General features: G+C 26.1%; 1 protein-coding gene across 3 annotated transcripts in view; it reads left to right on the forward strand.

The window, feature by feature from the left end:
- Positions 1 to 21114, forward strand: part of LOC126910229 (G-protein coupled receptor moody) — a 94796-nt gene that overhangs the window by 70414 nt on the left and 3268 nt on the right. For 2 of the 3 annotated variants that reach the window (XM_050692592.1, XM_050692594.1), the window contains 2 exons: positions 15719 to 15957; positions 18375 to 18975. In XM_050692592.1, the coding sequence (XP_050548549.1) occupies positions 15719 to 15957; positions 18375 to 18975 (840 nt within the window). Of the gene's footprint in view, positions 1 to 5322; positions 5569 to 15718; positions 15958 to 18374; positions 18976 to 21114 lie in introns of all 3 variants that reach the window. The other variant, XM_050692593.1, reaches the window with a different exon arrangement.

Raw genomic sequence — 21114 nt, forward strand, 5'->3', positions numbered from 1 at the left:
AAACATAACTTAAAAGTTTTTCTGAATATATATATAATTACTACTAGACTGTCAGTTTTTATAATACTTTTAACTTGCGCCTTCAACACAATATAAAAAGAGCTTAAAAAACAAATTTTAATAAAATGGTGTTATTAAGATTAACCTAACTTCATAATGTTTTTATCGACGTAATAATAATGTTTATAATTTATTTAAATTTGATATAAAAATAAAAATTTCATCTAATCATTATACTTCAATGAAATCAATGACTTATTAAAGAGAACTTAGTGGATATGTATTTATTTTTGTATGTATAATCAAAATACAATATTTAAAAAATATTTTTTTTTTTTTATGCTAAAATTTATGTTACCTTGTTAAATTTCATCATTAATCAAACAACAACATTAATCGATCTGGTTGTACGTTATTGTGTATTATTTTTAATCTTTGAGTACATAACATAATTATAGCAATAAGGATATTTTCTTTGATTTTATAACAACTAAAATATCTTCACTGAATTCAAGCTAAACTGTTTATATATTTCCACGATTAAGTTATAAAACAATGACAACATTCATCTTTACTGATACTCTGTACATCTTAATCTTATTTCTATGCTTAAATCATCAGCTTAAGTTTATAAATTTATATCTAAATTAACAATGTGTACAGAGTACATTTTGATTTTAATTAAGCATAGCTAACCCTTAATTGCAATTAATTTCATAAAAATTTGTAAACAACAGAGTTATTTAAGTATAAGTACCTATTTATTAGTTAAAAACCTAATGCGTCTGTTGCAAAAATACTTGGTACTATCTTGAAATCGTCAAAAATAAACATTTGCATTACTTAAATAAATTGACACATAAGGTAATATAATAAGGTTGGTGTATAATTTAAAAAATGTTCAAGAAAAATGTACCAAGTGTTCTATACGGAAATTTGTCTTCTATTTTTCAAAATATTTAAAAACACTTGTTTATTAGAAAGGACGTTAAAATTAAATAATATAATATTATAAAAAAAACTATTATAGAAAAACTGTATATGGTACTCGTAACATAATTTGGGTTTAACCAAGTAGAAAAATGGTTTTTTGAGGGGAACTTAGATTATGTTCCAGTGATTTTTACATTTAAATTATATAAAAATAAAATATAATAATTTTATAATTAATATTTTAATGTCAACAAGATCTAGTTATTTCCTCCCAGAGCGTTCTTCTTCTTTATACTTTCTCTCGTTTTTATCTGTTACTTGGTATCGGCCACCTGTTACTTTAACATCCACTTAATACGATTTCTCAAGTCATCTATACACACACCAGCAGTCCTCATATCACCAACAATTGTATCCAACTACCTCTTTTTCGGTCTTACTCTTCCTATTCTTCATTCAATGATCATTTTTATTAACGTCTTACAGCTTTCGATTTCACTATCATAAAAGGGTCAAATCATCTAAGCCTATTTTCTCTTATCATATCCACTATCGACGCTATTCCTATGTTTCATTTTACATATTCATTCCTCATCCTATATAGTCTCAACACTCCACTTGTCCATCTAAGAATTTTCATGTCTGCTACACTTATTCTCTGCTCTATTTTCTTGGACAACTGCTACCATTCTGAACTACAAAACATAGTTTGTCTTACAACTGTTTTAAAGAACTTACCAAGTAGATTATATACAGCTTACTTCATATACTTTTTATTACTTCTACACAGGGATTAAATACATTTTTTTTTATAATTTCGGATTTGAAACTCATTTTGCGGTTTTTATGTCGGTTGTGATTAAAATAACTGGAAAAAATTGGTTATAGCCGGTTTCATTCCGTTTCCTTCAAGAGTTAATATCCACACCTTTAGCCTTTGATTAACTTCCTCTCTATTTTCTCCTATCAACACTATATAGTTAGCAAACAATATGTACCACAGCATCTTTCCTTAAAATTACTAAGGATATTTCCTTAGTAATTTCATGACAATAAAATAAAAATAAAATCCTTATCAAACTAAAAATTGTGAGACCTATAAATATATTAATTGTTAAATAAAAAAGAGTTTATAGAATGTTGATATAAGGATGTAGTTTGTAAATTTTTATACAATAGTGCAGAAGTTCACAAACTTTTAAAACTAAGGATTAAAAATTGTACATGGTTAGATTTTGTCTTTCAACAACATTAAATTTTTTAAAAGGGAACCTTATTGTATTATAAATATTATTAAAACTAGCCTTCGACTTTTTCACATTCAAAGTAAAACTGAATAATATGGTTTTTCATTTTTGTCCATTTATTTTTTTATATATACACTCATAGCTTTTGAAATTTTAACTCAAGCGTCATTTTTTTATTCAATTGATTTACTATCCCATTATCTTCTTTATAGAGTAAGTTGATTTACTGTATTATTATTTTATATGACCGTTCTGTTAAAAAAATAATATATGTTACTCACAAATACGATATCCAACAAATATTTATTTGATAAAAAGATTTTAACTCCGTAAAAATACAAGGACAATATTATTAATACTGAAAAAAAGTATATTCATAAAGTGTATAACGTATAACTGATAAGAAAGAAAAAGTTTGATATCACATACGAAGTTTTATTCTTGACAGGCAATGTCAAAACGATTGCCAACTTGTTAACAGACTAAAAATTATAAAACTCCATTATCAAAAATGTGTTTTTTGCTTGTTAAAAAACGGCTGTAGTCTGTATAATAAAGTAGTAATTGAATAAAACAACATCCAGTATATGACTGTGAAATTATAGGTAATGATAAACAAGTTTTCTTGTAAATATACAAAAATTAAACCAAACTCATCAATCTCAAAAAAGTTTAAAACATTTTGTTCTTAGAAACTAAAATTTTTTTATTTAATTTAATTAACTTAAATGTTGATCGTTAAAAAATTGTATAGCAAACATTTTCACAAAAAAATCTCCTCTTACATGATAAAAGTTTTTTTTTACTGAATCATATCATTGAAATCGTATTTTAAATAATAAATAAAAATTATATATAACCTCAATGTATGCAATAATTACAGGAAATAATTATAAATTACGGAAATTAATAAATGACAATTGCAATAGTAGCTAACAGGAAATGTTAGTCTAAGACGTGCCTTTAGAAATCCGAACGATGAAAATACTATAGACTTTGGCGGAGTAATGAATTGCTTAGTTCAAAATCCTCGAGAAAATGTCATGAACAGAAATGCAAGTTGCAGGATCAAAAAAGTCGCGTCTTTATAAGTAGATATTTAAATAAAACCACGAAAAATTGTAAAGATATTTTTTAATATTTTATTTTATAATAACTCAATTCTTATCTCAAAAATATATTCTTTACAAAAGTTACAATGAAAAAGTGAATAATTTGAGTGACTTAATCTAAGTTAATTGTTAAACTGGCGCATTCCAGTGGATAGATATTATAGTTCAAGTCTGTTGGATTGAACAAAATCTTATCTTGCAAAATATGTCGTTAAGTCTACTAGGACTGATAGAAGTATTATCATAGCAGCATTAAAATCTAAAATTGTGAGGTACTCTAAGACAAAATGAATTTATTATTTAAATTTATTCGCATTATTTATCATCTGTGGTGATTATTAAGACTTATAGTATTTCAGAATTTAAATAATTTATAGGTGATATTTTTGAGGTCAAAATCAAATGTTTTGTTATTGATTGAAGGTTGGATAATGTTCTCATAGGATTTTTCAATTGAATACAATTAAATTCTTTTTAATATTCACTATTTTTCAGTTAAAGATTTTGTATTTATCGTTAACTGATAACTCTTGTAGTTTTTATAAACCAGGATAAAAGAGTCAATTAAATTTTTTTGAAAAATTTTTAATTAGTGTAAGTGGTCATATAAAAGTAAATTTCGTTTTTGTAGACTTTTATAATTTAAATTACTTTAATATATATAGAATTGTTTTCTTAACTTGTTATATATTTTATAGACCAGTACCTTTAATATTTATTGCTCTGCTTAATCTAACAAAGAAATAATGCTATGAATTGTTCTCAAATACTTGAAATAATAAATTGCGTCATTTATCTAACACCCCTAACCAGTGGGAATAGACTCATGACTCATGAGTTTTGCTTGAGTACGTACCGGTTACATTAGCTCTATTAATCTCGCCTATAACGCTTCAGGTGCCGATTAGGCCTTTTTATCATTCTATCTTGCACTTTATATGATCCTATAATCGTGTTCAAATGATATATATATATACATTATAAACCGTTGTTTCATTGTACAACATTGTACAATTATGCGAACTAATAAAACTATATCTGAGAAAAATCTCAATAATTGTTTTAAAGCTATTGCTAAAAAAAATATGTCCAAATATTAGTAATACAATTTTATAAAAATACTTATGATTTCCATTGATAAAATACTTAATTTTGCGTCGTATTGTAGATAAGTTCTTGTACACAGCATTTTTGTTCTATATTTGTTTAATAAAACTATTCTAGAACTCATATGAGTTCATTTTATTTAATATGACAATTGTTTATATAATTACACACCTTGTCTTAACCGATTTTATATTAGAATTTTGTATTATTTACATTCACTAATAATTGTCATTTAATATAAAGATTTTTAATTTTTGCTACCGTATACTTGTATTTCTTATTTAACAATTATGCGATTATCTTTTTATTGTATTTGAACGATCAAACTTTTTTTTCACTATTATATTTTTCTAATTTTTTTAGTAAAGAATAAATAAAAGATAATATGGTCCTGACTTTGTAACTATTTTAAGTAGGCATTCATGGAGTCATTAATGTCGAATTAAATTGTTTCTTCACATCATAAATAAATTAAATAGGCACTATAAATTTTAAAGGTTGTTAAAATTGTGGCTTGAAATAGTTCCAACAAGTATTTATTTTATGCATTTATTTTTTATAAACAGTTTAACATATACCGATGGATTCGACGCACAGAGTTATTTTATTGTTAATAACTTAAACTAAACTGTAGGATAGTTGTGTATCCCAATAGTTTTAATTAGATTTCACTGAAGTGACGATTTAATTAAATTGGCCTTAACTAATAGCTACTATCCAAGTGAGTTTTATACGACTTGTATATTACATGAGTCTATACTATTCAATTGATAGCCAAATTAATTTTATGAGACTGAGTGTGGACAATTAGTGGTATCGATCGAAACTAAATATATTAAACTTGATAAAGTAAACAAAAAGGATGGACATGTTATTTGTTTAAGCCAAAGAAGATTATATGACATTGTATCGTGCTATTTTAGATAATGAATTCGCCGTGACGTACTGGGACCAGACGTGATGGATACGAAGATAAAGAATTTGTAAAGGATGTATTGAATAGCCGAAATATTTTACATCAAGTTTTTTATTCAGTTGTTGTGTATTTAAAATATATGAAATTGTCATCAGTTCAACATGGCCAATCAAATTTAGATGTACAGATGTTACCATTGAAGTAATACTCCTTGCGAATAAAACCAATGGAATTTTCAAACTACGATTTCAAAGTATTTATTTGTTTTCGAAGAACGTGGAATTGATAATTTTATTATTTAAAATAATTTATTGAAATGTATATATTTAATAGCTTATTCTATAAATTTGATTAATCCAATTTGTAAAAAATAACGTTAAATAATTTATTTTAGACAGGTTTTTATTAGTACCATTTGCATAAAAGTCATTAACCGCCAATAGAATTTTTATTTACCTCAAACGAATCTTTTTCAAGAACAGTATTCTGTACAAGTTAAGATAAAGCACTTTTACGTTAAACGCCCACGGAATATGCTTTAACTAAAAATGTCATTTCATTCAATTTTTTTATTAGCTTTAAAGTATTGCGTTTCACATAAAGACATATAAACCAAACTGTTATTAGATATGTGATTATAAATTTTGAATTTCGCATCTCATGATTAAACATTTTAGTATTAAAAATATGTATATTTCCTTTATAAAATGCCTGGGAATTAACTTGTGTATCACAATTTCAATAAAACGAAAACTAATAACATATAATAATCCAAATTTTCATTTTTATAAAATAAGAACATACCAGTTTTTTTATGTATATCTTGAACCGAATATATATATTCTGAAACTAATATAAAAAAAGAGGAATCAAAGTATTTTTTTATTTTATTTAGATATATTGTGTAAATTTTTATTATAGTTTATTTATTGTTTTTTAAGCTCTATAAACCTTTGAACATATAAAAGTATTTTAAACTGTTCAAATATATTACTGAACATAATTTTGAATGGGTTTGTACAATACAAATTTTCATAAATGAAAAAGTGCACATTAACGGACACAAACGAGTTTTTCTCTGGTCATTATTAACCCTTTGAACTGGCAACATAATTGTTAGAAACCTGTGTTAGTTAACGTAATTTGTATGTTTACACATATATTTTCTTTTATAGTCCCTATGCGCAACATTTTAAACTGACATTAATACAGTATACTTCATATTTAATGCAGTACCTTTTTTTATCTATTTTTGTATATTTAAATTATTGACATCCAGGAATAATAAATTCAAATTAAAAAATATCCACTTTTGTTTTAATTTTCGTTCGTAAAAAATTATTTATTTAAAAAAAGTTTTTATTAAATATTAACAATTTGTATATAATGGTACAATAATTAAAAGTCATGAAGAGTGATATAACATGAATAGCATAAATGGGTAACTCACGTTGGAGTTCTTCACTAAATGTAATATTAAAAAAAAAGTTGGCTTTATTTACTTCTTTAAGTATTAAAAAATATATAATAATTAAATATAATTGTAAATATAATATTTGTTTACAGACATTGTATTATACAAATTAAAAAATTTGTTATAAAATAACCATTTTAACAAGCTTTTGAAGTATAAATATTTAAGCTTATTTTAATATTTTTTTGGTAATTTGAAAGTATAACAGAAAATTTCATCATGCCGGTTACCAAGGATAATTTTTAAGTAATTTCAAACCAGACATTTATCCACACTTTTTTATTAAATAATATTATTTGCAATAATATAACAATATTAAGATTAATTAATTACTTAAAATACCTATTGATTGAATTGAACATTCAGAAAGATTCTTCATGCAGCTTTATTCTACTTACATGAATATTCTACGCACACGAATATATATTCCACAAAATACAAACAATTTATTCCTTTCCTCCATTTTTGTGTAGGGCACCCATTGCAGTAAGGATAAGTCCGTGAGCCGTTACACTAAGACTCAAACCCTTCATGGTTAACGAGCTAAACTTAGAGTTGAAAAATCACAGTTTTTATAAATATCTTTACCTTTTAAAGACACCGTTTACTTCTGCCAACTTCCCATTAAACCCTCCTATTTTATTTTTATTTTTCTCATGTGTCACTGCGTATTTGTTATACAAATGTAAAATTTAGCCACAAAGAAATAAATAATATATAAGAATACATCACAAATTATTAATTCCCTTTTACATTTTCTTAGTCTACCTTCTTGAATAAATGGAAAAATTTATGTACAAATCAAAATACAATTTACTTGATATAATTTTAAGTTTATTTTAATTTTTCCATCAAAAAACTGTTTAATAAAAAGTGTTATGTTAAATTTAATTGTTATTTTATTTAATAAATCCTTTTGTATCAATTGTAAGTTTACGTCATTATGTTGATTGATTAATACAATTTTTAAAATAATCAATATTCGTAAAATGTATTTATTTATTTCAAAAAAATTATTTTAAAAAAACGTGTCTCTTTAGTGTACAGTTAGTACACTTTAATTTTATTGAGTTCTCATAAGCGCCATGTTATTGATCGTTTTATTAAATTGTACAAAAAGTAAATTGATATAAAGTACTTTCGCTTCATTTACCTGTTCTTGAAATATATATATATATTTTTTTTGAATTGGCCGTAATGTTATAAGATTAATTATTTTAAATGATTTATGACGGTTTTACTAATATATCACTATACTTGACATCGACACAAAATTGGATCAGTTGACGACAAATGGTAATTCAATACTTTCCCAATGCCTAATTTATGTTAAAATAAATTGTAACGTCAATTTCTTTAACTACAAGTATAGATAAATTACGATTATAATTATAATATCTAATAATTTTAATATGTGCCCTTTGTGTAAAATCAATTTTTTATTTTTCAACTTAGTATATAATATATTGCATTTAATACTGATGCAAAAGAATAGTTTTTCAACAGACCTTATGCTCTGATAGTATTAGAGCATATAAATGTACCAAACTGATACATTTATAATAAATTAACAGTGTGTAGCTATATATAACAGTCCCGTGTGTATTAAATACATTAATCAAAGTAATATTATGTATGATAAGAAAATAATTCTAAAAAACCGCTGTGTTCATTGCTATCTACTGAGTATTTGCTGTATAAAATACTTTTCTATTTAATAACACGGGATGACTACTAGCTATAAAGTAGTTAACTTAGCAGAACTCAAGTTGTACTATGATAAAGTTTATACGACAAACTTTTAGATTAACTCAATTTTTCTAACATTGAGTTTTCCGAAAAATCTAAACTCTTTTTGGCTAAGATAACAAGCTGAGATTGAATGATAAAGTATTTATATAATTGAAAAGATGATCGTCGTCTTGTAGTACTGCACTTGTCTTTTTTCTAAATTCAAGGATAAATTTTACATTAGAAAAGCTTTTAAAAACTACGAAAAAATGTTCGATTGCTTGTAACTAAAATTTCCCATTGTAATTGAAGAGTTCATTAAATAAAATTCAAGAAGTATCAAGTGTTCCACTCTTAAATTCCACATGTATTCAATTTAAATCACCGAGAAAAAACCAAATTTTGTGAAACTTTATTTTGTTCAAATAAATGGCATTTATAAAACCTTAGATAATTTGATGATTAATAATGTCATGTATTGAATGATATATTTAACTTTTACTAATTTACAAACAAGCTGAATATTACTTTCTACGCATTATCGATGATAGTTAAAAGTTAATTAAATTGAATAAAAAAATAATTTTTAATTACTGACTGCCTACGTTTCAACGATTTTTAATAGCAATAAATACTTTGATATTTATTGTGTATTTTTTGTGAACTTCAACATCATGACATTCGGATTCATGTTTACAATTTCGTGCAATTATCGTTATTACAGAATACCGCGTTTTAGAAGAGTATTTAATTCCAGGGATTTTGTTTTTAAGTCTGAATTGGCACAGTCAGATTCCGAAGATTAGAGTGGCGTATTAATTTATTCAGTTAATCTTTATTATATAAAAGATCTTATTGTCTTATAAAATCAAAAATACATCATCTTGTATTTTATGCAGTTTAAACAAACTAATAGTTTAATACTATACATAGAAAATATAAATTTTAGAAATACAAAGCAGGACACTGTTTATAATAGTTACAAAACAGATGCGTAAAGACTATGAATAATAATAATCAACCATAAATTAACATAAAACCTTAATAATTTGCGTTGACCCTAATAAGTGTTACATGATTTATTGTTCTAATTATATGAAACTAGAACTGGTAACATTTACTATGATTTAAAAAACAATGGTTTTAAAATTTTACGTTTAAAATTATTATTGCCTATTGTACATAATTTATTTAAAGAAAGTATCTAGAAAATGTAATAAATTGTAATTAAAATGTAATCATAAATGATGTGATTATTTTTCTTAGCGATAAAAATGAGTACAAATTTTTTTTCAAATTTTCTCTAATAATAAGCAGAACCAGGTTTAGTACTTTGAGGGTCGTAAGCAAACGATTTGGATGGTTATTAATGATTGTCTGTCAATTGTATTTGTATAATCATGCACTTGCTCGATGGAAAGGTAATATGTTGAAACCTCCATATTAAAAATTACTACGTGTATTGGATACAATACATAGAATATCCTTACATATTTTAATATCCCCAAAAAAAGATGTTCTTATGTGTATCAGAAAATATCCTAAGCGCACAGCTGAAGATTATCCCAAGTCAGTTGGATAGAAAATATCTACTAAAATGAGTATTAAAAACTGTTTGTGACAAGCTTATTAGATGAAAATTAAAATTTTAGTACCATGAATTCATGAGAATTATCGTAAGGAACCAGCTCTTTGAATAATATCTACTTCATTAGTAGCGGCCATCGATTAGAAGTCACGTACAAATCGCTAGCGAGTCACTTAACACTTTCTCAAAACACCTAGATGAATTTAGCTTCTTTATATTAATATGATTTGCATACTTAGTACTAGAGGTTTCACCATAATGTTAGTCGCGGTCGTCTCGATGCGATGTTGTAGCGTGTCATAAAGGCTGTTGCAGCGTCACCTAGTCGCACGCGCGTGTTGGACACCACTTGTTTATAATACGACTGCGAAGAACCGGTGGATACCATCTTGATACACCTGAATGTATGATCGCGTATGTTCCATTAGTACTTATAAAATCCTGGTACTTGATACTTGTAACAAAATGTCCACATCTGAAATATTAATTTATGTAAACTTATTACGCGATAGCTCAAGAATTCCACTCAGGAAATTTGGACCCCATAAATGTTTAATTAAGTGGTATGGAACTATAATTTGGAGTTTTATTAATAGATTGCTCACTCAAAAGCAAGTCTAGAGATGAGGGTAGAGGTTGAATAAACATATTTTTAAACATACAAAGTGTTGCAACAGAACAACTCATAACTAAATTAAGCTCTGGGTTTTTTTAATCATAAACACTCTTAAAATTAAGTACATTTTTAATTGAAAATTTTATCATAAATCATATTTCAATAATTTTTTCTTTTGATAGATACTCAATTACAAAGTTTTAGAACATGAATTGAAATTACACTGTTCAACAAATAATTATCATACATTATTTGAAATTCAATTAGTACACTAATTTTAACTATAAGGGGTCGGACTGGCCTAGTGGATAGAAACGTATGTTTCGGCGCACGGCGTTTGATCTCCAGGGTGCCAACGAGATTTTTCTTGTAATTTTCTCATTGATCGTGTCTGGTCTTTGGTGCAAGCCAGTCATAATATCCGCCCCATCCATCATTGGTGTAGTCAAGAACAATATTTGACTAGCTAACATGTGAAAGAGGTTCATCGCCCTCTGTAGTATGTCAAGTTCGGGAAATAGAAGGACGTGAAATGGATTAATTAGTATCAATTGAGTATTTATGGGGAGAGGTTCACGCAATCCGGGCCCCATGGACATAAAATCATAATAGCGGTGGTAGTGAAAGGGTCGAGTTCGATTAATAAGGAAACCTTATTAAAATGCTTAAATATGCCACTGATTAGTTCAACACTTCATTGAGGTTATTTATCCCGTATGAGCATATCAAATGATTATCAGCTTTATAACAAATTTAATTTTACATAATGTAGTCGAATCAGTAGCTTAGAGATTTCAAATATTTCATTCGTCTGCCTATGAATTACAAAATAAATGTATAGTTTTATGTGTTATGTCGTCCTAATTTAAAAAAATCTACAATCTAAAAAAAAAGTACAATTTATCGCTTGGGCTATTATTCAAATTTTCGGAGTAAATTAAATAAAATTACTTTCACTTCAGAAATTTTACGTTAAAAACTATTAGATTACTGTTATTAAATAAATATACCTAAGTAGATATTGTTTTGGAGTGGAATGAAAATTAAGGCCTTATAAAATATTTACTTAAAAATAATAATCTAATTTCATTTTATAATTCGAGTTTTAATTAAATGTGCATGCTTATCGAGTTTATTTTATTATAATTTCTCAATTAAAACGTCGTTCTTGAGGAGTTATGAAAATAAATAGAAGACCATTTTACTGGATATAAAATAATAAAGTAAACTTCTATTTTTATCTTTGTATTTTATTGTATACAAATATTTTTTTTAAGCAAGATTATGTTTGCCCTTCTTAAAGAAAATACTATTTTATCAATTTTACTGTATAAAAAGTACGACTTATTCAGACTTTATTTTATGTTGCACAATAATCGTGTTTTTGAATTACTGCTCCTATTATAAAATTTGGCAACTAGCAACACAATGACGATAAAAAAAAACTAATTTACGCTTAATGAAAAAGCCCATAAAATGAAAATATTCGGTAATAAAACAGGTTCTGTGAGGATTATCTTTTTGTATTTTGTTTGATAAATTTAACGATTTTTTTTTATCTTTTTAATTCTATTTATACTTTTACTGAACTTAATAACTAGCCGTTATTAGTAGTATCTTTGTTATTATCATACAAATATTTATACATATTTTCAAATTATTTTTTAACCCAAAACTTGAAATATTATTCAATGACAGATAATTTTTACTACCGGAAAGTTATGTTCTTATTATTTTTTTTATAATGACATAATTTTTAATTTGATTATTTCTAAACATAAGATTTGATAAAAAATTACATATTTAAACTTAACATAGTCGCCACCAAAATTACTATTCAGAACACGACCCATTTAAATAACTCTTTTTTTATTTGTTAATGTTATTTTGCCATTAAATAATGATAAGTTCAAAGAAACCAGATTGAATCTCCAACAAAAACTGCACTTGCTTGAAATATGTTTTGCAGCCAATCGGCGTTCTGAAGTTTTAATTTTTGTACAACAGTCATTTATTGCCAACTGATCAATTTACATCTAGTTTAACAAAAGATACCCATTACTTTATTTGTACGTTTTACCATTAAAAACTTGCTATTGGTTAGATTTTCTTAGAAAAACTTAAATACATTAAACTCATAGAATGGTTCAACATCTGAAATTTGCTTTAATATTGGATATATCAATTGTGGTACCGTCAAATGAACCAACTTGGTTACATATTTTACAGATTTAAAACTTCATTAAATGAAGTTTTGAATCTGTTAATAAAAATGTTTTATTAACAGAAATTTCGTGTTTCTTATGTACACTTGTAAACATTTCACTAGTGTTGTAGATATAATTGATAATAGATATTTAACTGCTCAAAGATTAATCACCATCCCAAGTTTGCCCATTTGACGGCGCTTCAAAATTAACTTCAAAATCAGATACGTAAAAATCAAACTTTTTTAATAAAATATTTTCATAGTTCCAAAACTCAACGATAACAATAGAATTTGATTAAGCAAGTTTAAAAGAAAACTTTAAGTACCTTTAAAATTTCAATAGAACAATAAAACGAAATTTAAAAAAACATTTATTAAAAGTTTTATTATATCAAAACAAAACAAACCCAAACCTTCTTATAGCAACAGAGAAAATTTTGTATATAAAAAAGGGCATTCCAATTGATAATTTATATGTACAACGTCGTTTATTTATAAAACATTTGAATGATAGATTTACACTAATAAATTTAATAATCATTTACATTGCAACTAAATTCTAGATTGTTAATAAACATTGGATTAACCGATTGAATCTATAGTAACAATAGGCTTCGACCATTCATTTTATTCTGAAAACTCGGTTCTTCAAAATGAATAATTAGATTACACTGCATGAAGAATAATCACAAACTATTAAATGAAAAACATCTCTAACACCCATTGATGGTTTTCTACGACATTGTGCACTATTACATATCCTCTAAATAAAACAATTTCCTTTCAGTTTGCTTTTGTCGATTTTGACCACTCGGACACTAGTACCAAGGGAGCGTTTGTATCTAACGTTGTGTTTACAGAGATTTTTTCATTGTGATTTTCGACGAGCCTTAGCCGCAAGCAAACAATAACGTTGGTACATATTATCATTATTTTTATTATTTCTGTGTACATAAACCGTTTTGGTTTGGACGACAAAATGGAAAGATTTCGCGTTAAATTCGTTGTTTGTACTGAAAAACGATGGAACGTGACAATATTACAAAATGACCATCGACCAAAATAATTTTAACAGTTGTGTATACACAATATTAGATATACACATATATTAAATTGTGATTTACAATTTTACGCTTGTGTTTTATTTATTATTCTGTCCTTGAATTTTTTCACTCTGCCATAGGCTCCTTGTCCATCCTTTTATTGGTCCGCAGTCGAGCACGAGTAGCGAATACACAAAACAGTCTAATGGGAAAAAAAAAAGTGGAATATTTATGTGTGGCATTTAGCCTATTAACTGTATACCCAAGTATTTTTTTTTTTTATTTGTCATTTACAATTATCACTCAATCCCACTCGCCACCGGGTTGGAATTACGAATATTTTTAATCAATTAGTACTCTATTTATATGAATTTGTATGGCAGCTTTCAATTAATTAATTTGAACTATAATTGACTTAGACTGTCAAGGTTTTAAATGAAATCAATATTAACGGTAAATTTTCTCACTAAAAATTCAACAGGATTCATTTGTTTTATTGTCAATAAATTATCGTCCCAATATTAGTTCCATTAAAATCGGAAATCTAAAAAATAATGCATTCATTTTAAATAAATCGAAGTATTTATGCATTGACTTTTAAGGGTTGTAATCAACAAAACGACTCTCTGTGGCGGTCAATTTGCGGATTAAGACTATATTTTATTTTTAATTTTATCTTTAAAGTATAATTTTAAATTTATTATAAGAATAATATGTTCAACAATAAAAGTCTTGTAATTTTTTCTATGATTTTAATTAATATCTGCAATGTTTTACAAGTTGTCAATACAAAATAATGAATCATCTAATTTTAAATCGAAGTATATTGAAAATACTTGTTAAAAGCTAATTAACTGGATTTTAATTTAAAAACAAATATTAGTACTTTCCTGTTTTTAATTCATTTTCAATGAATAAATAAAAGCATGACACAAATCAGATTATAATAACTGAATAAGTAATATTTAATGAAGTGAATTCTGCTACATCATTACATGGGTATCCACAATACATTATTTTGCAAAAATGTATTTTATTATCTGAATCAGGATGGTGTACTTTGGTTAGCACAAAAACACCAATATGTATTATGTTCCAGCCCATTGTATCTAAAAAAAAAAAAAAAGTGAAAAATGAGTATAAGCAATGGTTTTATGCCAAATTTAGGCTATAAGGCTTTTTAAAGGTTCACTATTGAAACCAGTATAACGGCAAGTGATTGATAGAATACACGCATATGCTTTTTCTAACATGTTTTTTTATTTCATCAACCTTTATTCTGCTAATATCGTTTTCTTATATTAAACATTGTAAATGATGAAATTTTTATTCACGCCAAAGAAATATTTTTATCGTACGTTTTTTATTTTTCAAGAAAAACAGATGCAACAAAAAAAAAAATTCTAATTTGTATGTGTTTATCTTGATTTTATTACTAAACAAGTTCAAAATATTTTAAATTATGTAATATAAACTTAATTCTTTGATAATTTATTAAATAATAACATGTACCTCATTAGATATGTCAAAAAAGAGTTTTTTTGTTTAACACTATAAAACAAAATAAAATAAATAAAACCTTCTCAGCTTCGCATTGAAGCTATAGCTATTTTTCTGCTTCATGTTTTAATACATTTTGATTCATATAATATAAATGAAAATATATAATATTTTGTCTAAAATAAAATAAGTCAAAAAATGTTCAATTATAAAATTAATTGTATATATTTTTATTGTTACAGGTTCGAAACGCAACTGCCGTCTTTATAATTAATTTAAGTGTATCCGATTTGAGTTTTTGCTGTTTTAATCTACCACTTGCAGCATCTACATTCTGGTATAGATCATGGATACACGGTCATTTATTGTGCCGATTGTTTCCGTTAGTTAGATACGGACTTCTGGCTGTTTCACTTTTTACCATTTTAGCTATAACAATCAATCGATACATCATGATTGGTCATCCGACACTATATCCAAAGTATGTATTTGAAAACCCTAATGAATTATGAACATATAAAATCATACAAATTGATAATACGATGTTTAAAATTAAATAGAGTTAGAGGATAAATAATTAGACTGTTTTAAATACAATCAGAGTTACAGGATAATTGTATTACTAAATAATTATTTGAAGATGTTAAACAAAAAATTATGATTTGGGAAGTGTGTACTAGGTTTGTTATTGTAAAAAACATTTTTATTGTAACTAGAATAAAAATATCTCTTTAAATTATTTTACTAATTTGATAATATTTATTCTTGATGACTTGAGATCAAACCTAAAACCGTTCAAAGTAAAATTGTATGATAAAAATTTATATGCCTTGATTAATCCGTAGATTTTTAAAGTCATGTTAACTTTACCTATTATTTCATGGTCATATTATCAATATATTCGTATTACTAATAAGTCTAAGTATTATATTATTATTTTGCATTTCTGATTTCCCATTATTTTTTCATTTCTATGGCTTCTCGATGTTTATACATTTCTATGGCTTCTTAAAATTTTTGCATTTCTATGGCTTCTTAAAAATTTTGGATTTCTATGGCTTCTTAAAAATTTTTGCATTTCTGTGGCTTCTTAAAAGTTTTGCATTTCTATGGCTTCTTAAAAATGTTGGATTTCTATGGCTTCTTAAAAATGTTGGATTTTTATGGCTTCTTAAAAATTTTGCGTTTCTATGGCTTCTCGATGTTTATACGTTTCTACGGCTTCTTAAAATGTTTGCGTTTCTATGGCTTCTTTAAATTTTTGCATTTCTGTGGCTTCTTAAAAGTTTTGCATTTCTATGGCTTCTTAAAAATGTTGGATTTTTATGGCTTCTTAAAAATTTTGCGTTTCTATGGCTTCTCGATGTTTATACGTTTCTACGGCTTCTTAAAATGTTTGCGTTTCTATGGCTTCTTTAAATTTTTGCATTTCTGTGGCTTCTTAAAAGTTTTGCATTTCTATGGCTTCTTAAAAATGTTGAATTTCTATGGCTTCTTAAAAATTTTGCGTTTCTATGGCTTCTCGATGTTTATACGTTTCTACGGCTTCTTAAAATGTTTGCATTTCTATGGCTTCTTAAAAGTTTTGCATTTCTATGGCTTCTTAAAAATTTTGCGTTTCTATGGCTTCTTTAAATTTTTGCATTTCTGTGGCTTCTTAAAAGTTTTGCATTTCTATGGCTTCTTAAAAATGTTGGATTTCTATGGCTTCTTAATATGCGCACTTCTATGGATTTTCAATATTTTTTTCATTTCTATTACTTCCTAAAAGATTTATATTTTTATTGCTTTTCTATTTTTTATAGTTTTTTAACGTGTACATATTTTTATAGTTTCTAAACGAATTTGTTAGTGTAAAATATTATAAAGATATAAGAATAGAAAAAAATTGTGTTACAGGAAACTAGGGCTTGATTATGTTAAGTTTTATAATTGGAATTTGTATTGTAGAATTAATATTATTATTTATACTATTTGTTATGCATAAAGGTACTATTTGAATATAAATCTTAAATGAACACGTATAAATAGTTATGGCCTACAATTAAATTTTTCAGAATTTATTTTTATATGAGTTAGAATAAAAAAATAGCTGTATCTTAGAAGATTTCGAAAAATTGTATTATAGATAGCACCATAGTCTAAACCTAAATCTAATCTTTTGTCAGACCTTTAAAAGAGTAAGTTAATTATATTATCTACCAGTCTGTAAAACCAAAGAACAATAATTTATAATATAGTTGTAATAACAACTAAATTTCTTAATAAGTAAAACTAAGAAACTTTGCCAAAGTTAATGAATTTAATACTCTGCGAATGAATCGAATTTACTTTATAAAAATAATTAGGTTTGTAGGAAGATTTAAAATAATCTTTATATATATATATATATCGTTTGTTTGTGTCGCACAAATTCGTTTCGGAAAAATTTCTTTTAAGACATCTTGGTTATAAGGCCATTGAAATAAAGTAAGCGTATAGAAACTAAAATAGTACGTGAAAGTTAAAAGGATATACATAGTAGTCAGGTATATTTAAATATGCAATACTATCGACTATTTAAGCGAATTACCCGAAAAAACTCTTACAATTTAAAATGTTGTGTGTCAGATCAGAATAACAATTCGCCTATAAAAACACGTTCGTTAAAGAATGTGATCATTAAAAACTTAAAATTAATGTATTTTAACCATAGTTGAAATAATACAACAAATAGTTAAGTGTTTAAATTCCTACATAATTATTTGTCAACATTATTATTTAATAAGTAATAATTAATTAAAATTTTGAAATTATTGCATACAATGACTTTTTATTTAATAACTATCTAGTAACTATTTTTATTAAAAAATATACAATGATTAAATTGAAAATATTTTTTTCATTTTTTTTTTTTAGGCTTTATAAAAAGTTTTACTTGGGTGTAATGGTGACGGTTACGTGGGTAGGCGGCTTTGGTGCTTTGGTACCCACGTGGTTAGGAAAATGGGGTCGATTCGGATTGGACGTGACGGTCGGCTCTTGTACAATACTGCCAGACTCCTTGGGCAGGTCACCCAAAGAGATATTATTCACTGGAGCATTTATAGTACCCTGTGTATCCATAATAGTGTGCTACGCAAGGATATTCTATATCGTAAGAAAAACAGCTTTGAGGTCTAGAACAACAGTAATTACTACTCCACGGAACATTATGATGTCTTCATCAAAACAACCAGATTCATCTTCTACTTATTATACTTTAAAGACGCGTATCAAAATACCCGAAATTTCTACAGACTCGGCTATTGGATCGAGTACTGCAACAGGCTCGTGTTCAATTGGGGGGGATTCTAAGGATCATCATCTACTGTCTCCTCATGATATCCTCGTAGACCATTGTTCGTCGGCAGTTGAAAATACCTACTCACCTCTTTCATTTACAGATAGAAGACGATCACGACGAGATAGGTCGCCGTCATCTGCACTAAACGCTACAATCACCCAAGTCGTCTCTGCGGTAAGTAAATACAATTTTTAGCTTCGATGCATAGCTGAGAAAACATTGGTCTTACTAAGTGTTTTAATTTTATGAAAATTACTATATGTTATACTATACTACTTTTTCTTAGCTTTTCGTTCATTTTGATCAACGATACATAAAAAAATCATGAATTGTATTTAATTAAAGATATTAGCTAATAAGAATTTTTTTAATTCAGAATTATCTTCTAAAATACATAAAATATTAATATAAATCTCATATTTAAAGTAAGATTAAACTGCTCCAAAACCCGTCTACAGAGACGTATTTATGGGAGGCACTCATTAAATTCGGACCTCCTCTCTCCATAGACATAAAATAATAGTAGTGGTGAATCTCTCCACCATTTACCTCTTATATAAAATGTCTAAATACGTTCAGATTATGGTGCCTATATATTTATAATAGATAAATATTGTTTTAAAAATCATAGAAAAAAACGTTAAAATTGTTTATTTTTGATAGGAATTTATATTTTTTTATATTCATTCAAAAGTTGTCTTTGTGGTTTAACTTAATTTATAATTAAGTAAAAATGATTGCTAAATATACCCACCTTTATAGAGTTGAGTATATTTTATTCTTTTAATGTTTTCAATCATGTATAAAATCGTATTTTAATTACGTCTAGCTTTTTATATTTGCAATATAAAAATTATTTAATAACAATAAAATATTTATTATCCTAAGAATTTTTGCATGCGTATTTAATAAATCTAATATTTCATGTAGTAAAGTTTTTTTTTCAAAACTTTTAATTATTATTTAATGTATTTTAATTGTACCCATTTCCCTTATAAGTGTTATACTATCAATTTATACTAACAATTTATAAATAAATTGTTATACTATCAATACCTGTTTATATGGTCAATAATAATAAGATCTTAATATTTTTATAATATTGAATATTTTTTATCTATAGTTTATAAAAAATACAGCTGAATTAAATATGGTGAAAATACTATGTGAAAATATTTGTTTATTTTATTGATCATAACACTATTCATTTTATAACTTATTAAAAAATATTATCTTACTACCGTTTTACATTCTTAATTAACACTCAAGATGTCCCATAATGACTTTATCTTGCGTAAAACACTAAAAAAAACGTGTTAAATGGAACTAGAAATTTACGTTGTTTTATCAAAAGCCATCGTTTTTGTTAAAGAAGTTTGAGTATTTCCACCGAGCTACAAAACAGATGACACATTTGTAAAATTCAAGATCTTATGACATTGAAAAGTTGCCATCTATTCCAATTATCTTTGAGCAACTGGTAACTATTAAGGATGTTATTCCATTCAGGAAGTTACTGAATGATTTCATTTATTCCAGAATGACATCCCCTACGACAGCTTTAATGTGTATTTCGTCGGACCATGAATAGTTTTTCTTAAAATTCGATTTAACTACAGACAATACATTCCGATGTTTGAGGCTCATAAAGCTTGAAAATGTATAGTACACTAAGTTGGCTCCAGGAAAAACGTTTTTGACGATGTGAAAATAAATATGTTTTCCACGACTGTGCAATTCACGAAAAGTTCTTTATTTAAGGAAATTAAAGCCCACATTTGACATTTCTTCTAGCCTTCTTAAATACTAACACTCTATTGAAATGCTGGGAAAGTAACACGTTTGGCAAACACCTAATGACTGTTAATGACTGACGAAAAAAATCGTTGGATGGGCAACCATAAGTAGTTTTAAATAAAAAATTTTGAAGTTGCTCGATTATGTTTTGATACTATCAAACAAAGAAGTAATATCAAAAATCTTAAATATTTATAAAAAGAAACAAGAAGCCTCAACGAAAAGTGCTAACAAAAAACTTAAAGCGAGTAGTAGTAACGAGAAGTTACCGGAAAAGTTTCATTTTCCCTTTTTGATAGAATTGTGAAATCTAAATCGAAATATAATTTGATATTATTGTGAAATGAATAAAAATTTCCTTATAACTTGGCCGTAGTCAATTATCAAAATTTTTCAAATTTTAAACTGTGCAATAGTTTTTTATTTTTGTTATGTATTAATTAGTGTTAGTAGTAAACTATTAATTTGTTTTTTTACAATTATAACTAGTAATAAATACATTAGACTTGAGTTTTT

The sequence above is a fragment of the Daktulosphaira vitifoliae genome, unplaced genomic scaffold (assembly GCF_025091365.1).
Source record: "Daktulosphaira vitifoliae isolate Bord-2020 unplaced genomic scaffold, ASM2509136v1 Scaffold_1, whole genome shotgun sequence".
Classification (NCBI taxonomy): domain Eukaryota; kingdom Metazoa; phylum Arthropoda; class Insecta; order Hemiptera; family Phylloxeridae; genus Daktulosphaira; species Daktulosphaira vitifoliae.